This window comes from Gymnogyps californianus, chromosome 3, assembly GCF_018139145.2.
Source record: "Gymnogyps californianus isolate 813 chromosome 3, ASM1813914v2, whole genome shotgun sequence".
NCBI lineage: Eukaryota > Metazoa > Chordata > Aves > Accipitriformes > Cathartidae > Gymnogyps > Gymnogyps californianus.
Window position 1 is genome coordinate 111,789,745 of NC_059473.1, and position 24,871 is coordinate 111,814,615.

At 37.3% G+C, this 24,871-nt stretch overlaps 1 protein-coding gene across 3 annotated transcripts in view; it reads right to left on the reverse strand.

Annotated features, from left to right (window-relative positions):
* The window catches only part of NOL10 (nucleolar protein 10), a 53,085-nt gene extending 28,214 nt beyond the window's left edge, over nucleotides 1-24,871 (reverse strand). The window contains exons 1-13 of one of the 3 annotated variants that reach the window (XM_050894558.1): nucleotides 24,806-24,871; nucleotides 24,255-24,300; nucleotides 23,399-23,497; nucleotides 22,523-22,600; nucleotides 20,600-20,637; nucleotides 16,630-16,766; nucleotides 15,809-15,874; nucleotides 14,356-14,416; nucleotides 13,749-13,834; nucleotides 13,309-13,387; nucleotides 11,954-12,103; nucleotides 9,587-9,653; nucleotides 3,879-3,931 (exon numbers count right to left, since the gene is read on the reverse strand). In XM_050894558.1, the coding sequence (XP_050750515.1) occupies nucleotides 3,879-3,931; nucleotides 9,587-9,653; nucleotides 11,954-12,103; nucleotides 13,309-13,387; nucleotides 13,749-13,834; nucleotides 14,356-14,416; nucleotides 15,809-15,874; nucleotides 16,630-16,766; nucleotides 20,600-20,637; nucleotides 22,523-22,600; nucleotides 23,399-23,497; nucleotides 24,255-24,300; nucleotides 24,806-24,871 (1,026 nt within the window). The remainder of the gene's footprint in view (nucleotides 1-3,878; nucleotides 3,932-9,586; nucleotides 9,654-11,953; nucleotides 12,104-13,308; nucleotides 13,388-13,748; nucleotides 13,835-14,355; nucleotides 14,417-15,808; nucleotides 15,875-16,629; nucleotides 16,767-20,599; nucleotides 20,638-22,522; nucleotides 22,601-23,398; nucleotides 23,498-24,254; nucleotides 24,301-24,805) is intronic. The other 2 variants (XM_050894559.1, XM_050894560.1) reach the window with 2 other exon arrangements.

Here is a 24,871-nt window from a genome sequence, read left to right on the forward strand (position 1 = left end):
ACACAAAAGAAACAACTGCAGTGATTTTTTTTTTGTTTGTTTTTTTAAGAAACGCATAGTTCTCTCAGACATTCCTAGTCTCAAATGTCATACCTATCTTGTTGAAAATTCTGCAGGAAAAGCTGATGCATGCAATTTCATTTACAGACAATATTATGATACCCGTTGTCAACTCTTTTATAATCCTGAAGTTCAAGAGACAGTCATTTTTTGGTTTTGCAACGGAAATTTAGCTTTGGCATTAACAATGGAGAGAATGGGCACATGTACACAGATAATTCAGTCAGACATGAGCTCAGTCAGACCGTACTCCAAGCTGGCCGGACACGAGCCAGCTCTAGTTCACAAGTCATGTAGCTGTGTTAGCACAGCGCTGTGCCCACACTAATAAAACCTGCTGAGAGGCAGGGTATATTAGGCTGGGCACAGTCCTACACTGTCTGGCCAACTTCAATCAAGGACAGAGGATGCTGGGTCTGTCTGCACCCATCCATACATATGCACTCCTCCTCTATAAGACTCCGACTTCTGTGCATCTCTTCTTCTGAATATTTTTTTTCTTATGTTGTAAACTAGAGGGCTAGAGCACAGCACCATACATCTGAGATTTTAAGTATCCTCCTTGACCATAGCCATGGTAATTCCTTGTAGCTGTTCCAATGAAGACTTAAAAAGAGAGAGTAATTACTAGCACTACAGGGCAATGAGGGGCTAGGGTAATCGAATGGATTCTATTTACACAAAAGTACTTCCAAGAGCTCTGAAACACAACTGTCCTTTATAGTAGTTGCATTTCCCCCAGGCATTTATTCTGTTGTGGAATTCAAGAATTATAACTCAGTTCTTGTCAACATCTCAAAACTAGAAGACACATTTTAAGTAGTATTCACATCTATCTCAAAGTAAACAAACAGAAAATTAAGCTATTCATTGGAAAAACAGTGAATCCTAGTTCTTAGAAAAAGCCAGAAAACGAGACTATGAAAAGAGATCAGGTAATACAGCAAATCACTAGTTCTTTAAAGTTTTGCTCCAAAGACACATGCAACTAAACTCATCTTTGCCTGTGCAAGGAAATTACTCAGTGTTCCAAGGACAGAAAAAACCCATGTCTTAATGATCTACTGACATAGAAACCAAAGGACAGGTGTGCATCTCTGAGCTCAAATAACTAGCCCAAAAGATCAAGGAATAGAACTGTAACATGAACACGTTAATAGCATTGAGTTTTCCTTAATCACAAATGCCCTGGAGCAGCTTAAGGCTGACAAAACTTCTCCATTTTATATTTTCTTCATTTAAAAAGGAGATATAAAAAAAACAAAACAGCCAACCAAAACAGATTTAGGGAGCTACATATTTGATTTTTAGGAAATACAGTAAGAAACCCTTCAATTATACAACACTATCTGGGACAGCCCCTTCAGTCTTGCCCGTGAAAAGGCAGACAGGGTAAAAAAGCCAGTTACTAGAGTGTGAGACTTCTGTCTCTATTTCAAAGTAACTTCTTCTCACTACCTTTAACTTTTCTATTGTCTAAAATAAGCAATTCATGTTTTGAAATGAACTATAGATTGCTGACTAAAAAAAAAGTCATGCCAGTATTTAAGATTCCTTCAGCAGCCTTCAAACTCTAAGCCACTGACGCGAATTGGAGAAGTTTAGCTTATTCCAAAAGATAATTTACTAATTTTCTTATACACAACAGTATTTAAAAAATAGAACTGATATTTGGGTTCATGCTTTAACATTCATCATTTGGGTCCATTTGCATACTCATGTGCCACTGTCAATGTAAAACACATAAAAAGGTACGATCCAAACAAATTCAGGCAGACTCAGGTACCAATAATCAGAGAACGGTGACAAAGGAAGATGGTTTAAGGAAAGATTTGTGTTAATTTTCATTGGAATAGCCTGCATGCTGCAAAAATACTAGATAGTATTACTCAATATTCAGGTTTGCAATAATGTCTGTTAAGCATGATCTGAGATCTAATGTAGAGTGCTTGTATTTCTTAGCTAAAAATTACTTATCTGACTTCAGAAACATTAATTCAGTATTCACAGAGGATTCTATGAGAGAGATTTTTGACAGAGTAAAAAACAAGTATTTTTCATTTTGATTTACAGTATGTGCAAGAATATTCTAATACTGGCTACAACAAGTTCTAACAAACATTCATTGCTGGTGACAATCAAGACAATGAAATAATTTTTTGGCTAAGTGGCAACGTTGGATATGCACCTCTAATGTACTATAGCTGTAAAGTTCATATATGATGCACACCTGCATAAAAAAATCTCAGTGCACAATGTTCAGAAAGAAGCTGAACCTTATCCTTATTGACAGAAGGAATGCTTTTTCCATCTGAATTACTTAAATTGAATAACTAGTCCATTCAAGTTTTAAAAACTCATCAGACTTTGAAAATATGGGAGTTCGTCTTCCCCAATCCATCAATTAAAAAGACGATAGTTCAAAAAAATGCTTGGAGACCTACTCTTTAAACCTTACAAAGGACAGGGTAAATAGAAACAAAGTGTTCAGCTTCTAACTACAGCTAATACTTCATCTTAAATACAAAAATATTTGTTGTCCCCCTGCCCTTTGTTATCTAAAGCATGGAACAGCTCTAGTTAACAAAATATAAGATGGTTAGAACTGAATTAGAGAAATAGATAATTTACATCCAAAGAACAACCTGACATAAATGACACACAAAGAACTCATGTATAAAATTTTACCCTTCTTTAAATGCAAAAACCTAATAATACAAGCAAATATAACCAGACTATAGAATTGTTTAGAGGGGTATACTGTTGTGTTTAGACATGTACATACAACAGGTATATAGCGTCTATTTCACAAAGAAAAATGTGAAATGATGAATCTCTGTCTTAAACGTAGTCAAGATCATACGGGGGGGGAAGGGGGGAGGGATATGACCCAGAAATAAACTAAAGAAAATTAAATTAAAATTAATTTTAAAATTGATTATCTGAATGAAGACTTCTTGGCCAATTTAAAAAACAGTTAAAAATACATTTCAAAACTAACAAGTTTTATAGTTTGTCCAGAACATGAATAAAATGACTTAAGAACTGTACATATTTTTAGAGTCTGGTCAGCTATTCTGCATGTAACATTCGCTTATATATCCTACTATTTATCTCCTACCAGGCCAAAAAACCCCTAGTGAATGCACTGTAGAATCAAAAACAAAACAAGAGTGAAATGCAGGTGTAGTTTTCTGTACCATTCCCTAACACCAGAAGGCTTGCTGTTAAGTCTCCCTAAAACCAAACTGCAGAGATACAACAGAGTTAACCTACAGTTAAGCTCTTCAAGTGAAGAGCTTCTCAAGTGAAAAGCTGCAATTCAAGTAGGGCATTGAGCAGAAGTTACAGCCAAGAGCCATACTTGAAGCCACACAATAACATTTCTTTGTCAGAACAGAGAAGAATATTTACTGCCATGACTATGTCACTATATACCACCTATTAAAGACAGTAATGAACCATTTCACAACAAAGCAAAATTATTATCTTGAAAGTAAGCTATGTAGTCCCTATTTAAGAATTCTTTTCTGATCAGCTATCAAAAACCTCCTTTTTCCGGCAAAGCTCCGCTTGAATTTCCTACCGCCACTAGCCAGTTTTGGAACTGGTAGCAAAAGGCAAATTACAGGCTTTTTTTTTTAGTAATTCAATATGTTACATTAATAAATGATGGTTAGCTTAAATTTACTTTATCACGAAAAGTCAGAGAATGTAGACGTGAATTTGCAGAAGTAATTTTCCAACATGAATACGTGAATGGCACCAAACAACTGAGTTTTAAAAGAGCAATATCAGCAACAGTTTGTATTACTTACTGGTATATAATAGATATTCATTTTAGGGGCTTCATTGGCAGTCATTAGCATTCCTAAAAAGAGATTTCCACATTTAAAAATATTGGTCACAAGAGCATAACACTACTTTTTAAAAAAAATAAATATATATATGAGGCATTTAATTCACATGAATTAGATTTGTACATAGGATTTAAACATCTTTCTAGGAAAAGAAATGAAAGAAATGGAAAAAAAATGGAACATTTGCTGGCACAAAGAAAAAAAAATTAGAATGGCAACCTGAGTATTTGTAGGGAAAGAACTCTTCATGCGTTAGGGGAGGAGGGGTGAAATCACACTACCTGTAGCTCATACGCTACATATTCTTGGCCTGCAATGGAACAGCTAATTGGGACCCATAATAAATTGTTGCATCAAATACTAAGGAAAGCAAGGTCTGACAGCAGCACAATTAACAAAGCTTCATTTCCGACATTCATCCCCTTTTGTCCTCTACCTTAACTGTTCAGCACCGCTTGAAGCAACACTAAGTCCTGACAACTGCGGGCTGCCAATTTTCATAACAAATTTAAATAGTTCATCCCATAATACTGTTTAGAACAAACCCAGTTAGTATTGCACTTAAAACCTACCTTGGGCATAAACTTGTATTATTAATATGAGGGGGTTTGGGGTTTTTGTTTTGTTTTTAAACACACACCTATAGTCTAAACAAAGTCATAAATCATTACATGGTTTACACCTTTATTCATATTTCATCTTGGGAAATCAACACAACAGTAGCTTCTCAACACAAAATGAGAGACAGGATATTGTGGCTTCAAATGCAGTAATATGAGTGATATTAGCCAACCAGGGCAAATGTAAAATTTGAAATATCTATGAATATACCTAAGAAACACCATGAATAAGGGTTGTAAATACTCTGAATATAAAAAAACTACTGTAGAAATATTAAAATCCATGGAAAATCTCCAACTGCCACAAGACTTCATTTAAGTTCAAGATGAGAAATACTCTCAATTTCCTTCTACATAAGAAAGTAATAGGGACATTTGGCATATACTTTTACGTTTATCTCAATTTTGTCTTTCCAACGTAGCTGATCACCAGGTAATACAAGAGATGGAATATGAAGAAGAAAAGAGCAATCAAGTTAGATAACATTCTGATCTAAAAGTACTGTAACATGCCACTGAGACTATGAATAATTGGGTCAATTACTACACACCCAGAGGGTAGAAATACAATTTACACCCAAGTAGAGGAACGCAATTAACATGGGTGGAGTAATCCTTCCTACCTAATCCTTTTATTAAAAATACACAAAGCAGCTGGACTTACAATGTCAGAAAAAAGGGGGCTTGCTTTTCTGGCAAAGCAAGAAATTTGTGAAAGCTTAGTCAGCAAACTGAGGCTAAAAACCATATCTGGAAAGGTTTGCAGGCAATTTAAGGAAAAAGCAAGAATTTATAGTATATACATATATACACACACACACAATGTACTATAGTATATAGATTACATGCTCCCTTAACATATCAGCATGCTTACTACTATTTCAGGATACAAAGCATTTCTCCATTGACTGAATATGAATCACTAGAGATAAAAGGACAGAAATTAATTCTGCAGGTGCTTCAAAGATGACAGTAAAGGGAAAACCTCCTCTTTGAGAGTCTTCCACCAATAATTAAAGGAGGGAAAAACAGACTTCTGAACAGTACATGGGCGTATACTACAGGGGAAATAAAAGAATAAAAAAAAGGAACCACTCTGTGAAAGGAGAAGTCTACTGCATGCATTTTCATTGTTTCAGCTTGTTATTTTAACCAATTTTTATGGGAAGAGAGACCACACCCTAACAAACTACACAGCAGCCTAGTTTGATCACTTTAAAAGGGAAATAAATAAGAACTCTTTTCAGAGAAGAGGTTTTAATAAGACCATCTTTGGAAAGTGGTCTGCAATACAGTATCACCAATTTGAAGAAATGAAAACATGAGCATGAAGCAGTAGTAAATGGGAGAAGCAGTTTTAGAAAATGAAAATTTTTAACTTAAATGAGGCACAGATTTCTATACACTGAAGATGCCGTTAAGTTTCATTTATATTCTACAACTTAACTGAAGCTGAGCCAAAGCTACTCAGTAAGTGGTAAACCTTTTTTCCCCTACTCCCATTCTGTGCACGTGTGATCAGAGAAAAGAGGTCTCCCTGGAGCCTTCTCTTCTCCAGGCTGAACAACCCCAACTCTCTCAGCCTTTCCTCATAGGAGAGGGGTTCCACACCTCTGATCATTTTTGTGGCCCTCTCTGGACTCGCTCCAACAGGTCCATGTCTTTCCTGTGCTGAGGACCCCAGAGCTGGACGCAGTACTCCAGGTGGGGTCTCACCAGAGCGGAGTAGAGGGGCAGAATCACCTCGCTTGACCTGCTGGCCATGCTTCTTTTGATGCAGCCCAGGAAATGGTTGGCTTTCTGGGCTGTGAGTGCACATTGCTGGCTCATGTCCAGCTTTTCATCCACTAGTACCCCCAAGTCCTTCTCCACAGGGCTGCTCTCAATCTCTTCCTCCCCCAGCCTGTATTGATATCAGGGGTTGCCCCAACCCAGTTGCAGGACCTTGTACTTGGCCTTGTTGAACCTCATGAGGTTCACATGGGCCCACTTCTCGAGCTTGTCCAGGTCCCTCTGGATGGCATCCCTTCCCTCAGGCATGTCAACCACACCACTCAGCTTGGTGTCGTCTGCAAATCTGCTGAGGGTGCACTCAATCCCACTATGTCATTGATGAAGACATTAAACAGTACTGGTCCCAATACAGACCCCTGAGGGACACCACTTGTCACTGATCTCCATCTGGACATTGAGCCGTTGACCACTACCCTCTGGATGCAATCATCCAACCAATTCCTCATCCACCAAACAGTCCATCCATCAAATCCATACCTCTCCAATTTAGAGAGAAGGATGTTGTGGAGGACCGTGTCAAAGGCCTTACGGAAGTCCAGATAGCTGACATCCATAGCTCTTCCCTTGTCCACTGATGTAGTCACCATTTCAGAAATATTTCAGAATGTTTTATGTTACAATGTAGTTTTGCTTTTCCAATTATTTTTTTTTTAAATTTTTTTTGTAACTGTGACAATGCAGTGTTAAAACTATTTCATAAGGGTGACATCAGGGTATGGGCTTTCTGAGCAGCAGTTTCACATGAAGTGTTAAAACACAAGCTAGGCAAAGATCTCTTGGGTTTCCTGTGCCATGCTGGCTTCACAAACACCCAGCGGTGCTCTAAGAATGCTGGGACACCAATGAAAGCACTGAGCCATAGCTATACTGGTACTTAAATAATATCTCCAGTTTTCCACAACTGCAAGCTCATATTACTGAAATTATTTCCTTGTTTTCAGATGTTCAATCATTATTATTCTTTAAATTCTGAATGTGCATGAGGTGGCGCTAGGCATCTTAAATTCTGGAGCAACAGTATTTACGACAAACATGCAATGCACCACCTCTTACCTTAAATCTCTTAATTTCCACTGCAACATGTTCTAGTTTTTCCCCTGTCTCCATATGATTATAAAATACAACCTAGTCTTCATCCCACAACAGTTCCTACCAAAAGACAACAGCCTACCCCCCTACAGACATGGTCAAAGAAAGAACAATAAAAAAAACAGAACTGACTTAAGAAGACGACACGAGACACAGGACTGGAATGCACGATCTCGATCACAGACACGTGAAAAAGTAATGTCCAATAAGCAACATTAGGGAGATATGTGCATTCAATTCTTTGTGCTACAACATTCATCCTGCAGAGTCTCATGAAAATCATTTCTGCAAAAGCACTTGAGGCATGTCTACATACCACAGAGGCTACAGAGTGTCCATAGTTGAGTGATGTCCATCCTTGTAGATATTCAAACTTGACTGGTTATGACCTGAGTAACCTGATCAGACTTTGAAGCTGGATCTAACTTCAAGTTTGGCCCTGATTTGAGCAGGAAATATAAAACGCCCAGAGGTCCCTTCCAACCTAAATTATGCTAAGATTCTACACTGTCAAATAACTTACTTCTGTTTCACTCCCTGCCATGAGCCCTTCATTAGCAATGCTGCATGGATGTTAATTCACTCCTGGGTTCTCTTTTGGATCAAATCAGTAAGGTCAAAGGTGAAACCTGGATGAAATGCTACAGATAATTCACTCCAATGACCTCTCTCTGTAGCCACTATGGATGAGAGAAGATGAGGTTTGTCTACCTCCACGTTGCACAGTCCACACTGTTACCACACAGTTATTCTCAAATACACCCAAATGAACTCATACATACAATCAGGACACACGAGATGTACTCTCAACACCACGCCACAAAGTCCCTGCTTTGGCAGACTTCATTTCTTTGCTTACATTATTTCTGGCACTTTGATCCAGGAAAAACAAATATATGGAACACAAATAAAAATGGTATCAATGTCTCTTTGAGGGCCCAGAAAAACCTAGCCCAATTCCTAAGTAGTGAAACACCATTCTGTTTCAGAGGGGGCTAAACCTGAGCAGCATGGAAGCGAGTTAGTATTTTCATCAGCAAGGTCCTGCAGACTGTCATCAGTTTTGCTGCTGCATAAGGTCAAAAATGCCCACCACCTCAGCAGGCATCAGTATTTAAGTGCTCATCTAAAAAAAAAAAAAAAAAAAAAAAAAAAAAAAAAAAAAAAGGACACATTCTTAACTGAAGTTAGCAGAAAAGACAAGGTCAGTTTTAACTCATTAGAAATCTCAAACTCACTTATCTACAATCTTGAGTTTGAGCTGCTAGTATGAATCAAAGTGCAAGTCACTCTGTCTTCGCTCCTACCTTTCTCTAAAATTAAGATAATAGCAGAGTTTGCAACACAGGCATTCTCTGGATCAAGAATTTTGCCCTGTGCCATCCTAGTGGCCCTAATTTTTATTTCATCTTTTTCAGTTCTGCTTTCTAAAAAGGAAGTAAGTGTCACATAGTAGTTAAGAACTAAGCAACTCAGATCAAGCAGGGAAAATTAAGGCCAGTTGCAATCTGAGGTACAATCAAAGCATATGTGCACATACAAGCACCATTTTGTAAAATATTTTTACTCATAAGGCGGGATCTGGAAACTTTGGTTAAAAGTGACTCTCAGTTTTGACCTCTAAACCTAACATTACGACACATAACAAATTTGAAAACAGTCACAAAAAGCATGCAAATCTGTGCACTTAGGAATCTACATTTAAAACCAAAGTATTCAGGCTAAGGGAGGGCACAGTAAATGCTATATCTAAAACAAGGAAAGATCAAATAGTTGTAAACACTTGTGAAAATTTGTAAATTCGCTGTAAAGATATTTTTCCTAGCTCTAGAAAGCAAGCTCTAACTCATTCTGGGACTTAGCTGAGACAAAAGGCCAAAATTCCTGATCTTATGAAATGAAACACTTCAGATATTTGAAAGAGCAAAAGAGGTCAATCACTCTTGACAGCACAGCAGCTTCTAACTGCAAAGAGGCTCCGATTTAATACAGATGCAGAGGAAACAATGACGCTAACTGACAAGTAACCATTTTTTCCTAGCTCTGTCATAAGGAGGAAAGTAGACCTAATTCGTATCACCTAAACAGAAAAAAAGACCACAGCTTGGCTTAACACAAGCTTTCCCTTTTGAACTTAATAAGACATTAATATATCTAACGTACCTGAATTTGGATACAGGCAGACATCATTGATATCATATTCTGGCTCCATTGAAGTAAATATCTTCCCCTGAAATTGTAGGAAGAAAATATATTATAAAGAACTCCAAACAATATAACTAAATTCAGTAAATCTAAACATTAAGAATAGCCATTATAGAAGCTAAGAAATATGATGGAATAAAGATGGAACAGATCTTGCAGAACAGTAAAATGTTATTGAAGTATCTGAACATAACACAAGGAACTCAGTATTGTATTTTGTCTCTGATCCTATCTCTTAGAAGGAAGTATAGCCTACTGGTTACTGAAGACACAGCAATGTACAGCGGCACCTTTAATTTCTCAGCTGACACTTCTGTGTTGAAAATATGTGTCAGATTTACTTTATTTTATTTTATGCAAAAGAGCGGGTGAGGTCCCTAAGTTCCTGGCACATTGTCCGTGTAACCCTCATTTTGTTCAACTCTGAATGTGGTAGTTTTAAATCATTTTATTTTGGTAAGTATTATTAGCTGAAACAATGGATTGGGAGTGGAATTCGATTCTGGAGCTTGGTTCTTCTACCCTGCTTATGTCTACATGAAATGAAATATAGCTCAGCACTTTATTTATAATTTATAAACTCAGTACTAAAGAGGTCTAAATATAAAATAAAAGTAGTAAAAGCATCCAGTGGTATCTAGCTTAGATCAGAATTGAAGTTATAAAGGTTATTTAAGAAAGAGGTAAAAGCAGGAAACAACATTCTCAAAAAAATAAGAATTGGAACAGAGTCTGAAAAACCCAGACAAAATACAGGTGCTCTTACAAGCCAACACACAAGACAGCCAGTAAAGGAAGAGTCTCTAAGAAATGGGCCACAGAATCTGAAGCATGAGAGTACATGCCTACACGGTTCTAAATGAGGGACAGGAACAGAGCAAATTTTGATCCTGTTCCTCTTTTTTCTTTCCCTGCAGCAATCCCACCTACCTTTCCGGGCCCTTCCTTTCCCTCCCAGTTATATGCTGTTACCCCACCCACCTCTGGTCTCTCCCCGATGATTAATAAGAGTCCTCCCCCACCCCGGTCTTAGCAGACAAAAGCCTCATGCTCCCCACCCCAAGGCACGTCTCAGCATGGGGCTATTCTGGTATCAAAGCCATATGCTCTCCACCCCGCAGTCTGCCTCTGCAGTTGGTTCCCAGCCAGAGATAGTCAGGAACCAACATCTGGGAGAGTCGGAGCCAGCTGGAACATACTCTAGGAAAGAGTCCAAAGCTATCTTTGCCTTCCAGCAGTAAGAAACCCTCCCTTTTCCCACTGCAGAGGCCACCTGACAAACCTTACAGTGTTTCATTCTCAATGAGGGAAATACATATACCTAGGAAAAATGGAGAAAGGCCATTGCAGATGTTTCAAATAATAACCAATAATTTATTTGCTCTTTTAAACAATAAAAAAATAACTGCAGAGGAGCTTACAAAAAACTGGTTGCGATCACAGAAAAAATAAAAAAGGCTGTTGAAAGTTCATGAAGAAGCACAACAATAGAGAAATGACTGCCTGAAACAGTCAGAAAAAAGTGCCTCTAAACTACTACAACTGCTCTTGAAACGTTTCACTATAAAGCTAGAAAAGCATAGATGGAGCACGTTTTTTAGAAGGAATATAATGACTAAAGATAGCCCCTCAAACCGAGCCAAGTTACAGCAATATTACTACGAATCTATGGGGTAACATATTTTGTGCAAGCTTCATTGACAGAAAGAAAAAGAACAGCATAATATAATGAAAGAAAGTGTTATGAAAATTAAGAGATTTCAGTTTCACTTAGAGGTGCAAAAGGCAGGGATAAAGACATTGCCTACTGCAGTATAATCCATTAATATAGCATAATACACATTGTTATTTGGATCTAGGCATAGTATCTGCTTCAATATCCAAATAGGTTTCTGTGAAAATAAGCAGCACCTGGTCCCTTTGAGCAGGGAATTCGAATGACCATGTTTTCTCTGATGAAAATTGTAACTGGATGTGTTCAAGCATCCAGTGAGAAGCATTTGTGAGAAATACACAAACCAGGGCAATGGCTAAGATACTACTTTTTATGTTTAAATCCTTCTACTGAAAGAAGCATCTTAGGCAGACATGTACGAACAGCTAAAAAAAAATACCTAAGACTGTATATTTATACCTGACAGGCTGTTGAATAACTTCCCAGATGTTGGTTTATTTAGTCAGACAGGACAAAACGTATGTAAATTAGGACACATTAAAAACCCAACTTCCTACACTGAATTTCAGCTTTATTATTCAAGCTGCATGAAAAAACAAAAAGAAAGTAAAAATTAAAAAATCTAAATGCAGCAACATAAAACCACTTACCGTATCTTTGTTCCACATTTTTATGATTCGAGAATCTGCAGAGATAATTAAATCCAACTGACACTGAAATTGAATTGACTTAATAGGCAGGCCATAATGGTGATCTTTGACTATTAATGGATTACTAGACCGGAGATCATACAATAAAACCTTGAAGAATAAGAGACAGATTAAACTTACAGTATTGTAAGATCAAGAGGAAGTCACACACACCAGATCTTCACTAAAGATTTAAATAAACTTGAGATTTTTACTTAAATACATGGACAGGATTTACATAAACAAAATCATTTTAAATTCTGAAAACAGCTTATTGAGCCCAGTTTATTCTGGCAATATATTTTAACCTCAACGTGCTTCAGTCTAGAAAAATTAAGAGCAAATTTAAGAGCTCACCATCCTTCTAAAGTCTTTTTAATTTCTACTGAAAAAATGAACTGTTTTCAAGGCTCTTAGTATTTCTTAATTACTAATATTTCACTTTCAGATTCTTGTGGTGTTCTTACAAGATGTACATTTTCAGACTCCCTTCACTTTCACTCAGTGAAACACCACAGAATGTAATATTTTATATTAAGGAAAGTAGAGAGTACAGGCCCTGTCTTCCAGAAACCTGCATTTTTATCTCCAAAGTTTCCTATGGAACTTGAGAAAGACACTAAACCTTTCACATGCAAAGTCTGAATACTAATAATTTGGGGGAAAAAATATTATCAGTTTGTTTAATAAAAAAATATAATCTCCAATAAAACTTGTCTGACATATACTAACATTATCGCAAATACAACTCTTACATACGTATCTGCTCTTGAGCAAGCTAGAGTTTTCTAAACCCATGAGAAGACTGATGAAGGCAGGAAAAAATCCCCATATTCCATTTTACAAATATGATGGCAACAATGAATAGATCAAAATGATCCCTTATAGGAAGATAACACAGTAAAAACAATAGTTGAAAGACAATCATTTCTGCTTCTTTAGCCACCATCAAGATAAAGGAGAGCATATATGTTGCATTGAGATGGTACTGACAGAGTCTCAAAAAGCAGTGACTTCCCTGCATACTTGACTCTTAAGTCATAAGAAAACTGCAGAATTTGAAGTTATATAGTATGTAGGTTGTGATGATTTTAAGTGGTCCCTACAGTATTCTGAAGAGCAAGACCATTTGACAAAATTAATTTGCAGTTTAAGAATGACTACTACTACTCTATACATGTAATTTATGCTCTTACAAATACTTGTATTAATATATATTTACATTACAACAAGTGCACTCAATGTATGATAGACTTGGACTGGCAATTGCAAGAACAAGATCTCCTAAGAACTGTTGTAGATGAAGTTAAGTCTACCTGCCCAGTAGATGTTCCAACAGCCATATTCAAAGCTCCATCAAATTTCAGTGCTGAAATGGATGGTAAACCATCTATCCTGCAAAGCACAATGCTTAGAGTTACACATTCTTTCAATAAAGGCTGCAAATAATTTTTTAAATGTGAAAAATAGCTAAGATAATTAATGTAAATTAATTTATAGATATCACTCAGAAATACTACTTCAAAAAGCTGCATTGTTTACATTCACAACTTGTGGCTGTATAGAAAATTAGCCACTACTACTCAGATCAATAACTAAGAGACTCAATTATGACTAAGAAAACCCTTTATTCACACTAGCAATGAGAAGAGAAGACCATGGGCAGCTCATTTTAATGCAAAGTGGGATTTGTTTCTAAAAGCAAAACTTCCGAAAAAACAGAAGAACACACTTTGAAAAGGTAGCCTTTACTCACTCTGTGTCTGCTGTCACACTGCTTAAAGCACAGTCCAATAGCCCAACTCGATTTCTAGTTCTAGGATCCCAGCATTCCACTTTACCCTAAACAGTTCAGAAAATACGTTTCAAGCTTATGCAACAGAGGACTGGTATTCTGAAAATGTTTAAATAAAATTATGAATCATTTAATCTATGAATAATTAATCAAATTTCCTAGGTTGACATGAGTTGTTCTAATAATGCCATACAAGCTCCACACATTTCATTTATATTTCTTAAAACTGTGATCTGACTCAAAATCATTAACACTAAATTTCCAAAGATTAATAGGATACACATGCTAGCTAATTTCTACAGATGGCTATAATGTAAAGCAAGATAACATTATTTTCTCTCCCATCTGCAAAATCTCAAGCATCTCAGCAACCAAGGTAGCTCAGAAATTATATCTGCACTACGCTCTAAAAAGTCATCGTGTTTAACAGATCTATACTTAACATAGCAAATGAGATCAAATTAATTAATTAGGTTCCTGTCATGATTTCCTCTTATCCTCATGCAAACTAATACAAAAAAGAAACAAACACTACTGCCCTTTTTATAAAAGGAATGCAAACATTTACCTCAGCCGTCCCCATAGCAAACAAGAAGTGTACCGGATTTATGTCACAGACATTACTCTCACTAAAACAGAAAAAGAGCAAGTTTAATGACCTCAGAGTAATTTAACACATGAACAACTAAAAAGATTTCTGTAATCACGTACACTATTGCTCAGCCTGGAAAAGCAAAAGCTGGAGGGGAGGGATGGATGGCCACCTAACAGCAGCTTCCCATACTTAAGAGGAGCTTACCAAGAATTTGGAGCCATCAGAGACAGTGCGGATTACTTGAAACAGGTAAGGTTCCAACTAGATGTAAGGATACTATTTTTATGCTATGCAGATAATTAAGCACTGGAATGAGTTGCCCACAGAGGCTGTGGAATTTCCATCCTTGGAGTTTTCAAGACCCTCTGGGAAAATTCATCTGAATTCAGTGTGACCATGCCTTGAGCAGTAGGCTGGGCTCTGAGGTTCTCTCCAACCTGAATGATTCTGCGTTTCTCTGCCCATACCTACCACCAAGCCTTGCCATATCGCTCTGCTCCACTATTTTCTTACACAACTCAATTATGTCAAAAGGTCTTCCCAATTACTTATGTTCTGAAGCTTACATCTCCAACATATTCTGATGAATGGCCCATCTTCCTTTCCCTCACCGAAGTATCCTATTTCTCAACAGGGCACCCAAGAGCCCTGTATTTCTCCAACAATTCTTCCAAAGTACAAATATTTCTCTTCACACCACTCATCCTGGCGCTTTCCAACTTCTTCCATTCAAAGCCTTCCACCTCTAATTCTGTAACTCATCCAACTCCTCTCCCCCCCCGCAACCTTCTCACAGCTTCAAGTCTCATCTCCCTAATTCAGATTTTACACACAGTTTCTGTATTGTGCCTTCCCAAATATTGCTTCGTCCATTAAGCTATCCTACCCACAGAGCACCAGCTGCTGCCCACAAACTAGCCACTTTATCTAGTCAAGTCTCTTCTCATCTGCTTCTCCCCACATAAAAGCAGTCCAGCTCCTGCTCTGGTAGGGTTTTCAAAAGAATCAGACACATGCTGGAGATACAAAAATTCTCTTTGGGCTACTCCAAGAACAGAAGGACAAAGACAAGCCTGGGAAAGTACGTACCCTGTGGGTAGATCTCTATATGATGGCTAAATTGAGCAATAATGGAAAAGTTTTAATGAAATGCTCTTAAGATCAAGTTATATAATACCTATTACAAGTCTATATTAAGCAATTTTAAAATATCCACAAAAGAAAACTCAATTAAAGCAAAAAAACTAGAACAAAGAATTACAGAACATAAAATAAAATGAGGCTCAGTCTCGGTATATGTTCTTTTTCAACTCTGCAATGTGTTTGGGCAGTACTCAGATACAGTACTGATGGTGAGCATGCTAGTAGTTTGCTTCCACCTGGTGGAAAGAAGACAGATAGACGTCATGCATTACAGATAACTTACGAAGCATCAGTTTGCAGGGAGTTCAGAAACCTTCCTTGTTCCAGATTTAGCCTGTATACTTCAGAACTACAAAGGAAAAATCTGAAATTACTTCTTTCTCTTACGAATACTGAAAAATACTGTTGTAACTTAGGAGGAGTTATTAAAATTCTTGCTGACAGCCTAATTTTACCAAATATACAATTTTCAGACTTCTCAATCTAAAACATAAGGCAAATCTATCCTTCAGTGTTAAAAATAGAGAAAAATGTGCATGTTGACCAAAGATATTTATTACACTGCAATATCCTACCAATTATTCTTTTTCCAGGGAAAAGATGCATTAATTCCTTTCTTAAGATCATTTCCTATGATTTACATTACATCTTGAATTGCTACTTATTTTGTTCGAAACCCTAAAGACCTAATTTTATTTTTACTATGTCTTCTCACAAGTTCAAATAATTATTTTACGTGATTTGACTCACACTTTAACAGCAACAAAACACCAACCAGGATAGAAAAAGTTATTTGATTTTCCTTACTTAGGTGCTAATCACTTTTTAAAACAGTACACTGAATTGCAATTTTTATAAGAAATTTGCAAATACATGATGTACCTAGTTTAAAAATCAAAGAAAAAAAGTCTTAAAACAGTACAGGAAACTGAATTAATCTTAGTCTTCCCCTATTTTCCACTCTTCACAAACAGTCTCCATTATTAATTTGGAAGGAATTGCCACTTCCTCCAATTTTTAACTTTTCTGGCATTTTAATGTTCATTTTCTTCTTGGAAAACATTGCTAACAAAAGTGAAACAAAATAATCCACTTAATCAATACCTTGCTCCTACAAAATACAGGTCACATGATGGATAGTGATAAGAGAAATCTCTACCAAATTTTGGTATTCTTGTCCTGTAGTAATGGCCGTGTTGCGAATGAAACTCCACAAACCTGTCACACTGCAAGAAGACAATCTGAAAATAAAATAGAAAGCACTGAAACATACAGAAGCAGATGACAATCTCCTCAACTTGTCTTACAGCACAAACTCCAGTGATTTTTTTTTCAAGCTCACACAGGTTCATCACAACTCATTTAAACCATTTCTATTGAAATGATAGAATCAACTAGTGCTTCATCATTCTCACTAGCCACAGCAAAGAGCTTTATTAATAAACATTAAATGAATATTCACAAGAGTGTGTCTGACACCCTGAAAGTGACTCTGCAACCAGAAGCAGCATAGTCATCTTGGTGGTGTGCTGCACCAAAATTAACATTTGTACTTCTTTCAGACACCGGAGTTAATAATTACTTCCAGGTACAATGCCATGCAGACACCAATATGTTCATAGGTATTAAGCACATGAATTATACATCCTGATGCATGGCAGCGTTCCAATAAATGACACCAACGACCTTTGTGCACTTTTTTTTTTGTTGTTTGCCAATTGAATAAGCACATGGTTTCTTTCTGAAACTTTGACAAACATCTCAGTCCTGGAAGAGCCCACAGGGAGGCATTACAAGAAGGCGAGATCTATACTAGTAAATAAAATAGGCCAGAACCTGCCCGTGTAGTCCTGATGGCAAGTTAACATGGCACAACTCATTTCCATATGAAGGAACTCTCCCCACTCCAAACAGAGTGTCATCCACACCATCTGTTACACTCATGCTGTACCTCAAACCATGCCCAGGCACTGTGTGATGGAGGAACAGTTGGCCTGGCCCAAACTCATGCCACGATGCATGCAAACAATTAAATGATATGGATAATCACAGGCTAACTCTTGACTCTGAGTCTCATCCCTATTTAGCTTAGATCAGAAAAGTGCTAGTTTAGTTTAGAACATGTATAGTCCATGCATCTTCTAAAAGTAGTAGATAATGAAGATTTTAAATTTCCTACTGCTGGACTACATTGTTAGCAACGCAAATAAGGATGAGAAGCTCAGGAAAGGCGAGGTACAAAAGTTATTTTGAATCTGTCGTCTTTATTTATGTATCTATAAATTCTTCCCTTACAAGACATGGAGAAAGTACTGACCTGGGCTAGTACTTCATGTCTCTTTATCATGAAGTCCCCCCTTACTTATGCTTTTTCTGATACCAGAAACCCTAGTGTTTCAACTTTTATTTACGGGCTCACTCACCTTGGCCCACGACCAAGTAGAGTATCATATTTCAGAAGTGTAACTATGATTACATTATATTCATTAAAACAGATTACAGATGCAGCTGCACGGTTGATGTTATACAGTGATGTTTTTCATATACATCCCAATCAATCCTTTGCGTGCTTAATGCCTTTATGCTTTTAACTGGAGGTTTACAACAAGGAAAGCTTTTTACTTATCTGTTTGAAAAAATGCCCAGATCAAATCTTTTCACTAACATCACTGCAAAAGAAATGTCTGCATCTTCATGCGTAAACTACATAAACTATGAGAACACAAAATTAAACCATATTTAATTTAAAAATATCAGTATCACATTCTCTTAGTTCACTACCCGTAAGCCATCAAAAACCTGTTACCAGGAAGAGAGAAGATGCAGTTTGCTTTCAGTGAGAAAAGTGAATTTTCTTCTCACACACCCTACCTCCAAAAAGATTTTAGAAAGTTTTTGATAGTTGCCAAAAGCAACCAAATATTCTGCTAATGATTGCCTTACCTCTAATAATTTTCTATTTTAAGATGAATTTCTACAATATTGGACTTGAAAATATTTGTGTCCTGTTTCATTAGCAGCGGATACAACTCACTGTAAATCACGTTTGTTTTTCCTTCATACTAAATTAATTTCAGTCACTACCAGAAAACTACAACCTCAGGGTAGCAAAAGCATAGCCCCCAGTGTGTGGCAAAAATACTAAGTGGAAATATGTGTCTTTTTGCAAAAGGGTGCAGGAAAAAAGATATCACTCTCTCCTAAATCTGAAACTTAGTCCAAGTCTAAAACTTTTAAGTCTAAAACTTAGGAGAGCACAAAAGTGTAACTGGCCTTATGGATATCAATATGAATGAAAGCCAACAGCGTGCTCTCACTGTGAAAATGCAAATAAGCTTCAAAAGGTGACCTTATGAGGATAGCGGGACCAGACTGAGGAGAAGCTATTTTCCCTGCGCTACTAAAGCATGAGGCAGTATGTCTAGTGTTGGGCCCCCCAATTCAAGAAGGATGTTGAGAGCATCAAGAGGGCTACCAAGACAGACAAAGAAAGGTTGGAAGAATCTTAGCTTGTTTAGTCAGGCAAAGAGCACCCTGCAGGACAATCTAATAGCAGCCAGCAACTGAAGTGCAGTTACAAAAATGACAAGAGTCAAACTCTTTGCAGTAGCAACAATGAAAATTTCAGATTTTCCTGGGCAGGTTGGACAGGAAGGAAAAATTCTTTACAACGAGGTAGTGTAGCATTGCAACAATTTACTCAGTGAATCTGTGGAACCGCCATGCTTGCAGTTTTTGACAGTCCTGTTCAAGCATTAAATGACATCTGAGTGTCCCCTTCCAATCAGTATTTTTATGATTCTAAGCATTTCAAGTGTAATTTCTCAAATATTGTTCCCTCTTTCTAACATCTTCAAAACATTATGACAGCTACCTGAAATTAGTTTTCTTTCTAATGATTTGGTAAGTTTTAGGAAAATAAAATTGAAAATAAGGTTGTATTAAGTTGTGAAAGTAGGGCTGCAGTCTGAAATACAGTACCAATTTCAGTTGAAAACATACACAAACCTCACTCTTCGTAACCAGTCAAACATATTTGCGAACACAATGTGTTCCTCAGTCTCCCAAATAACTGTTTGGTCTGTACAACCAGAAACATTCTCCCACATACAGGTAAGTGGGAGGCTACTGTACTGTATCAGTCGCCTTCTTCTGCTACTTGAATTCATGCACATTCTTGGAAGTGCCACATGGGAAAAATTTTGAAAAGACTAAAGCTAGAAGGCTAGATGATAATGTCCCTGATCAAATAGAAATATTTATTAAAACAAACCTTTACTGGAAACGCTAAGGTCTCTTCTCAGAAAAAAAGTATTAAAATAAACAGTTTAAAAAAAAAAAAGCTTGTCCTAATGAAATTAGCAAAATTATATGCTTAAATTTTGTATTTAATTTGGAACATAACACCTTGATGAATCAGCAAAGCAAAGTTTACAGAAAGAGGCAACATCTTTTATTACACCAACTGCTGCAGCTGAAGAAAACAGCCAGGTGTGAAACACAATTAGAAGCGGTAACTGTATTGGGCCTGAAAAAGGGCTGATGGTCCTAAGAACTCAACTGTTTCCTCCAGGTACAGCACTTCATTTAAAAAAAAAAAAAAAAAAAGGACATAACTTCTCTCCACAATTTTTGCCTCATTCGTATGCTTATAATCATCAGGGCTACAACAATGCTGACCAATCAGGCTATTAACTTACCTATAGCTATCCCACCTCTCAAAAATGGTGCATCTGTGTATCTCTTGTCACAAGGGATTGTGACTAAATGTTATCCTAGAAAGAATAACTGATTCCATTTTTCACGTTATTTTGTTTGTAGGATAGATCATTATTTGAAGTTTTTCTCTACTACAGACAAAAGACTTTAAAAGTAGTAAGGCAAATTATAATACAAAGAGACAAAGAAAACAAATATTTTGAAGATACAAAAAATGTTTAACCTGTTTGCTTTTTTAAAAACTTTTCTGTTCCAAAAGTTGTGTTGATTGACTTCCTCTACTATACATGAAAATGCATTTTAATATACATACTAAACAATTTTTTCACTTATACATTGAAAATATTAAACATACCTTTGAGTAATCATCTGATAAAATCTCAAACGTAACCACTAGAGGAGAGAGCAAGAGAATTTTAAGTCAACTAAGTAAGCAAATTTATTTGCAAACATTGGCATAAATCCTGAAAACATTTACACTCATGCTAACCTTTAGTCATATAAGTATTCCCCACAGGTGTCAATGCATAATGCAGGCATTGTGATAAAATCTTTAATTATACAACTTTATTTGCAAAATAGTAAGTAGTTTTCTAAAACTTTAAAAACATACAAAGCATCTTGTAATCTTTTTATCGTTCTTGTATACTTGACACGTTCCTCAATACAATGCTCAACCATGTATTTATTGGCTTGGGGAAGGTCTAATCAAATGGTTTTCAGTGAGTGTGTGGTCCATGGACCTTTGGTAATCTGTCAAAGATGACAAAAAAATTACATGAGTTCGGACATACATGTACTACACACAAAATCTGCACATGCGATCCTTCTAAGGGGTCAGCACTTCCACAGAAAAAGTTTTAAGGCTAAAAAAAAAATAAATCACAAATTTGAAAGCTACTATCCATGCTGAACACTGCAATGTATTAAACTTTGCCTAGTTTTAAATGAGCTGGGTTAGGAACATTAGGGAGCAGCTGCTTCAGCTAAATTGGTTCCATTTAAATGAGGTAGCTCATTTAAAGTTACCTGAAGTGACTCTATGCTACATTTCAAATTAAACATACTTTTGCAGTCTAGTAAGATGCCAGTTCAAAAAATTTCACCTTAAGCTCTAATTACCAGCAAACATTTACTATTACAATCACTCCTACTCTTTTAAAGCGGGTCTCACTCTTGCCATACCTTCCTCTCCCCAGCCTCTCTGAACCCCTGCCCCTACCACCTCCCCTCTTCCTATGTTGTAGCACTGTCCCTTCACCCTGTGTGACTCCTTGTAGTCCTGAGGCACAGGGTAAAGAAACGCCACCATGCTCTGCTCCCCTTTTCCTGACCTAATTCAGTAGCTCTCAGTTTTTATTTTTCACATCACTTTCCCACACATCACAGTCAGACCAGTTTCATTCTTTCATAATGATTTAGGACTTCTGCCACTCTATGCTCATCCCCTCATTGCTTTGGTCACCCCTATATCGCAGTTTTCTGCCATCAGTCTTCTAACATCCCAGTCTTCTACCAAAAAACAAACCAAACCAAACAAGGAAAAAAAACCCACACACTGTTCCCCAAATCTATGCACCCTAAAACTCAGAGCCACAGCAGCTCTGACCTCCTCCCCTAGTCTAACTGCCAGCAGATTCTCCCTTTCCCATTGTCTAGATGGCTCCTTGTTTTTCTCACCATAGTTGTTCTCCCTCCAAATTAGTAGCAAACAAGGTGTAATTAGGGGCTTGGCCATGCTACCATCTATCCCCAAGTACCTCATTTCCAAGAAAACAAACAAAAAAACCAACCAACCAACCCACCCACCCCACTCTCAGGGAATTCTCTTTACCCTGTAACTCACCTATTGAGCTTGGGCTCCAGTGAGAAAAGAGTGAGAACTCATTTCAGTAACAATAGTGCAACCACAGTGCATTCTCCTACTCTACTGCTTCAACAGAAGAGGAAAGAAGCGAGATCTGGCCACTACCCAGCCATTGTACCCGCATCGCATTCCCCAAACAGAGCGCAGACTTCAGCCACATTCAGTCTCTGAGCCCCACGCTTACTGGCTCAAGGTAAATCTTACATTCCTCACACTGCTCCAAGAGGAAAGAACTTTGAAGGAGGAGGAAAAGGGAAAAATATAAAGACTAGGTGACATTTTACTCTAGATTCTTGTGTTCCCCCAAAGTACATTCTGTCCCCTCAGCACAGGGAGGGAAATTTCTACTTGAGTCCAACCTGAATTATATATGAAAGATATCTTGTACTAACAGCCATAGCTTATACTAACCTTCAGAATCTAAGCATCTTTCAAATTTCTGGGATAACTGATAGGTATCAAAACAGCGGATCCTTGGCTTGTAAGTTCCTGAAAGAATAATTTGATCTTTAATAAAAAAATTAAACAAAAAGATAACACTAAAGCATTTTTTTTTTTTTTTTTTTTTAAACATAATGTCTTACATATACAGGCTTGACTGCATTTCAACTATAAGCATTCTGATCTTACCAAAGTCTCTGTGACTGGAAAAACATTCCTCTTAGTAACACAACCTTACGGCCTGGGTTTTGTCTTTGGTGCCTGAAAGCACCCTACTTGTATGTAGGTTCTTCCGATTACCAGATACATCATATGGAATTTAATAGTACCTTCCAGTAAGTCTGAAAGACCAAGTCTCCTTATGCTATTAATGCCTACTAAAGTATTCCTGTTTGGATCCTGCTTTGACAGTTAAAAAACGTAGCATTATCCTCTACCCTTTAAAACAATACTCAAACAATGATGTTCAGAAGTTATTTAAAGCAAATTTACGTACATACAATAAAAATAAGAACCTAGTTTTTAACTGTATTATAAACAGTTTAGGTTTTAATTGTATTATAAACCTCCAGTGGCAGGGGGGTTGGACTAGATGATCTTCAAAGGTCCCTTCCTACCCAAACCATGCTATGATTCTATGAACATCTGTATTCTAAAAAGTGTTTCACAATACCACTATCAAGACAGCCACTCTATAACATCTTAAGAGTAAGCTTCTAAAACTCTGTTCAATGCTACATTTAAAAAGAATGCTTATCAATTCTACCTGAAGTACTAAGTCATTCTGCAGTCAAGATTTTCTAGCACTTTTGGCCTCTGCTACAGAGAGACACTTTGTTAACTCACCAACTGCCATAATATACTGTCCATCTCTTGATACCTTAATCTTTGTGCTAACCGTGGGCATTTCAAAGTCTTGAATAAGTTCAATTCTTCTACGGATATCTATAAAGAAAAAAATATATTTTTGTAAAGGTAGCACAATTGTATCAGTCCAAAAACCTGTAATGGTTTCTTATGGAAGCACGTTAATTGAATATAGGGAATATCTTTTAAGATCTTTTAAATTATAAAGATCTTTTAAGTATAATTAACACGTTATAAGCAGATTAATACAGTCTGTTAACCCTGAGAAGCAGGCTACCTCCATGCAAAATAGATGTCTACTCTGAGGTAACTATGTAACAAATTATTATATAATGTAGTAGCAAAGATTTATCACACATTTTACACAGCTAGGATATTGTATAACGTAGTCCATCCTCCTGTTAACTCCACGCATTTTTTTGTTGGTTGCGCTTCTTATACAACACTTCCTGGTATGTAAATCGCCATTTTTATTTTGTATAACAAGTTTAGGCTAAAATGATGCCCCTGCACTCTAAGTTTAGCATAATACCATAGAGGAGTTTGTAGTTGGACTTTACTGTAAGGTATACATGGAATTCATCCATCATGTTTCTGTACAATCTACAACCCCAAGATTTAATGTCTGAAATTTAAAACAATATTGGCAATATTCTGTTCATATAAAGCTATAGAGGAAGTTGAAGTAACTATTTATAGCTTTAATTTTGTAGTTTTTAAAATATGAGCTATGCATAACTTCCTTGTATCACTTAGTAAAATGTCTCCCTCTGCACTTGCATGGGATATATGTGTAGCTGAGTATTACTGAGGACCCTGTGATGGGAAAACTCACCCACATCTTTCTTCTGTAAAGCTCTTTTCTTCCTGTCTGAGAGCCACTGTAAGAAAATACATAAATCAGTCTTGACCTCATTATTCATAATGGAACTACAAAATCGCTTGAAGTTTATCCAATTTGGAAGTATGAGACACTTAGGCCGTTAATTCTTTCTTTTTAATTATTTTTAAATTTCCACTGGCAAGTTTAACCATTCCACACCAAGAAAACTTACAAAGTCGTGTTTTTTAAGGGTCTGTAGAGTAACACACCTACAGTTCGAGATGCACGCATTCAAACTGCATTTTTAGTTCAAAAAATACCTATAGCTGGTTTTAGTTAACGATCCCCACCCTCCACACAAGGGCATATGGGGAAGGGGCAGCTCAGTGAGCCGCTCTGGCCCGGGCCGGAGCTCAGGCCCAAAGCGCCCAACACGCTTGTAAAGCCTCCTGCTGCAGGAACCGGCGGGCGGCCCCACCGGGCCGGGCGGCGGCGGGCGGGCCGGGGCCCCGCGGCGCGTCCCCTCGCCCCGCTCGGCGGCCCTCCCCGCGCCGCTCCCTCACCTCCGGGAGGCTCCTGCCGGCGCTGAGGCTGTAGATCTTCACCTCGTTGAGGCTGGAAACCTGCAT